The sequence below is a fragment of the Triticum urartu genome, chromosome 5A (assembly GCF_056163025.1).
Source record: "Triticum urartu cultivar PI428250 chromosome 5A, HENAU_Tu73, whole genome shotgun sequence".
In the NCBI taxonomy this organism is placed as follows: Eukaryota; Viridiplantae; Streptophyta; class Magnoliopsida; order Poales; family Poaceae; genus Triticum; species Triticum urartu.
Window position 1 is genome coordinate 667806954 of NC_141877.1, and position 4074 is coordinate 667811027.

The following is a 4074-nucleotide window of genomic DNA, read 5'->3' on the forward strand; positions in this document are numbered from 1 at the left end:
TCAATACACATTACAAACGGAAACCCCAATACAATGAAAATGTAGGCATATTTCAATAGGAAAATAACCTAAAACAAACCAATAATGAAGATTTCAATGGCGTCTAGAACTGCGCCGGTCCGCAACTACAAAAGAAGTATTAAGGTAAACCTAACCATAACATGAAACATGTGGATCCAAATCAGCCCCTTACGAAGCAACGCATAAACTAGGGTTTAAGCTTCTGTCACTCTAGCAATCCATCATCTACTTATTACTTCCCAATGCCTTCCCCTAGGCCCAAACAATGGTGAAGTGTCATGTAGTCGACTTCACATAACACCACTAGAGGAGAGACAACATACATCTCATCAAAATATCGAACGAATACCAAATTCACATGACTACTTATAGCAAGACTTCTCCCATGTCCTCAGGAACAAACATAACTACTCATAAATTATATTCATGTTCATAATTAGAGGGGTATTAATATGCATAAAGGATCTGAACATATGATCTTCCACCAAATAAACCAACTAGCATCAACTATAAGGAGTAATCAACACTACTAGCAACCCACAGGTACCAATCCGAGGTTTTGAGACAAAGATTGGATACAAAAGATGAACTAGGGTTTGAGATGAGATGGTGCTGGTGAAGATGCTCATGGAGATTGACCCCCTCCCGATGAGAGAATCGATGGTGATGACGATGGTGATGATTTCCCCCTCCCAAAGTGATGTTTCCCCGGCAGAACAGCTCCGTCAGAGCCCTTGATTGGTTCTGCCAAGGTTCCGCCTCGAGACGGCGGCGCTTCGTCCCGAAAACTTCCTTCTGATTTTTTCTAGGCGAAAGACTTCATATAGAAAAAGATGGGCACCGGAGGCCTGCCAGGGGCGCCACGAGAAAGGGGGCGCGCCTAGGGGGTAGGGCGCGCCCCCCACCCTCGTGGATGGTGGGTGGCCCCCCTCTGGTGCTTTCTTCACCCAATATTTTTTATATATTTCAAAACTGACTTTCGTGGAGTTTCAGGACTTTTGGAGTTGTGCAGAATAGGTCTCTAATATTTGCTCCTTTTCCAGCCTAGAATTTCAGCTGCCGGCATTCTCCCTCTTTGTGTAAACCTTGTAAAATAAGAGAGAATAGGCATAATTATTGTGACATAATGTGTAATAACAGCCCATAATGCAATAAATATTGATATAAAAGCATGATGCAAAATGGACGTATCAAGGAGGTCCTCGAACTAACAGGGATGTTGTACCATGGGCCCATCACGCGGGATGATGTCCGAGCACTACTACCCGCTCAGCGTCTGGACCTAAAACCTTTCAACAAGCTCGGGTGCTTCCTCCCTGACTATGAAGATTGGAACGCCGACATGGAGGACTGATTGTTGATGACAATGTGTCACTACTGTCTTTCTGTGGCAAAACTTTGAATTTATGCACTACGAAACTCCGTGATGTGATTAAACCGTCCTCCTGAACTAGCGTAGATCGCTCTAGTTAATTAGTTTGGGTATGAGGAACTTCGTTATTTATGTTTACTATTGGTTGCTTATATTTTGCTAATTATGCCTCTTTGTGTTTCTCAAGTACATTATGTTGCATATTATCGTTGAATTCATCAACCAACGATGCAGGTACATAGATCAGAGATGGCGAAGGACTGCTACGCCATATTCGTTGGGAGGGTTTCAGGAATGTACGACCACTGGCCAGACGCACAGGCCCAGCTGGACAAGTACCCGGGCACTAGCCACAGAGGGTTCGACAGCAGAGCTGAAGCGGAAAATAGTTACTTGAGGTGGACGTTCCGGCAAGAGAGGGAGCGAAACCGGTGCCTCAAGAAGTACTACATAGTCGCGCTCTTGCTCATACTGATCACTCTTATCTTCTACATCATGGTTTAAATAGAGATGGTGAAACTTGTGTGTGTGCCATGACCATGCAGTTGTATTTATTCGAGACATTGACATGACTTGTGTATCACTATTTTCGATATGTGATGATATTTGTGTTGGATGATGATGGTATGAGTATGACGAGACTACTGTATGTGTATGATATGATGACAATAATGCATGTTTAGTATGATATAATGAAACTACTATATATGGCATGCACAAATACATCACAAATACGTAGAGAGGACATAAAAATATGAAAGCAGCAATATTAATTAGCAATTACGGTGGTAGGCATCTAGCGGCAGCGCTGGTTTAGTAGCAGTGTTTGCTTCGATGCAGCGCTACAGATAGTTAGTAGTAGCGTTGGTCGGAGCAGTGCTACTGCTAACCATACTTACCAGTAGCGTTGGTTCAAGCAGCGCTATACTGCTACAACTTAGCTGTAGCGCGTTAGTAGTAGCACTGGTGTTAGGTTTAATCTTGATTGTATCCACATTTTAGTTTGCTTTCTTTCTGCATGTAGCTAAAGTATGTAGTAGTTTGTCTGTGCGGAGGTACGTGCGATGCGTACGAGTAGGATGTTTCAGTTCTGAGAGCATGCATGGAGAAAGTCCAAGCTGTGGCGTGAAGCTAGCTTGCCGTGTGAGACGGTGATGCATGAAGCTCTGAAGGGAACGACCTGCACAAGTTGGAGCTGATGGATAGGAGTCTGTTGAGGCCTTGAGAAGAGGTCCGTAGTAGTAGATGTGGTCAATTCTTGTTAGCTGCATGTGTGTGTTAGTGGCCTGGGTTAGTGCGTGCATGCGCTAGTTTGTTGGTGGTGTTAGTGGGCAAGTGTGCCCAGGCTGTGCGTGCGTGCGTGCGTGGTACTTAAGTGTGGTAGAGCACGTTTATTTCAACACAAGTGAATAGAGAGAAGAAAAAGAGCTTTGGTTGTGTGAAACAGCAGCTCACCAAACTTCTTGTGTTCCTGTGTTTCTTCCTTGAGTTGTGAGAGACAGCAGCTAGAGGAAGAAGAAGAGGGGTTGAGAGATTCAGCCCCAACATTTGGTATCGGAGCTAGGTGATGACGAAGGCGATGCCGCGTGACTCTTCAGTGAGTGGAGCGTTGGTGCCGAGCGACTCGGCGGCGACGGCGGCTGCCGCGACAGCGGTGACAACGGCGGCGGGGAAGCTCCCATTCCCGCTGCTCACGAGGACGAACTACGCGGCATGGGCGATGAGGATGAAGTACCTCTTGCGCGCCAACGACGCGTGGGGTGCCGTTGATCGCGAGGCCTCATCGGAGGTCGACAAGGGCAAGGAGGAGATGGCCATGACGATCATCTCCCAGTCCATCGACGACTCGACGCTGCTGCGAGTTGCGGAGAAGGAGACCGCAGCCGAGTTGTGGGCGGCGCTACGCTCCATGCATGTGGGCGTCGAGCGCGTCCGAGAGGCGAGGGTTCAATCCTTGCGCTCGGAATTTGATGGCCTCAAGATGGGTGATGCGGAGTTCGTGGATGATTTCGCGGCGAGGTTCACGACGCTCGTGGGGCGCATCCGTGAACTTGGTGATGCGATGGAGGAGAAGTACGTCGTGAAGAAGCTGCTCCGAGCCGTCTCCAACAAATTCATCCACGTCGCGTCATCGATTGCATTGTTCGGCGACACCAACAAGATGGCCATGGAGGAGGCCATTGGTTCACTCAAGGCGCACGAGGAGCTCGTCAAGGGGCGGGAGACGGCACGTGAAGAAGAGCAGCTCCTCATGGTGAGAGGGCATGACTCATTGCGAGGACGCGGCCGTGGTGGCCGTGGCCGTGGCCGCGGACATGGCCGTGGTGGAGGGCGCAGAGACAAGAGCGAGGTACAGTGCTATAACTGTGATGACTTTGGGCATTTTGCTTGGGAGTGTCCGGAGAAGAAGAAGGACAACAAGGAGAAGGCACTACTCGGCGTCGAGGACGAGCCGGCTCTTCTCCGAATGCTACGTCACGAGTGAAGAATCAAGATTAAGGAGGAGAATGTTAGGTTTAATCTTGATTGTATCCACATTTTAGTTTGCTTTCTTTCTGCATGTAGCTAGAGTATGTAGTAGTTTGTCTGTGCGGAGGTACGTGCGATGCGTACGAGTAGGATGTTTCAGTTCTGAGAGCATGCATGGAGAAAGTCCAAGCTGTGGCGTGAAGCTAGCTTGC

General features: G+C 48.0%; 1 protein-coding gene across 1 annotated transcript; it reads left to right on the forward strand.

Moving 5' to 3' along the window:
• Nucleotides 1–3113: 3113 nt before the first annotated feature.
• Nucleotides 3114–3757, forward strand: LOC147973916 (uncharacterized). Its single transcript, XM_087524833.1, is given in 2 exon segments — nucleotides 3114–3638; nucleotides 3641–3757. Coding segments are annotated over 2 exon segments (642 nt in total).
• The last annotated feature ends 317 nt before the right edge of the window (nucleotides 3758–4074 follow it).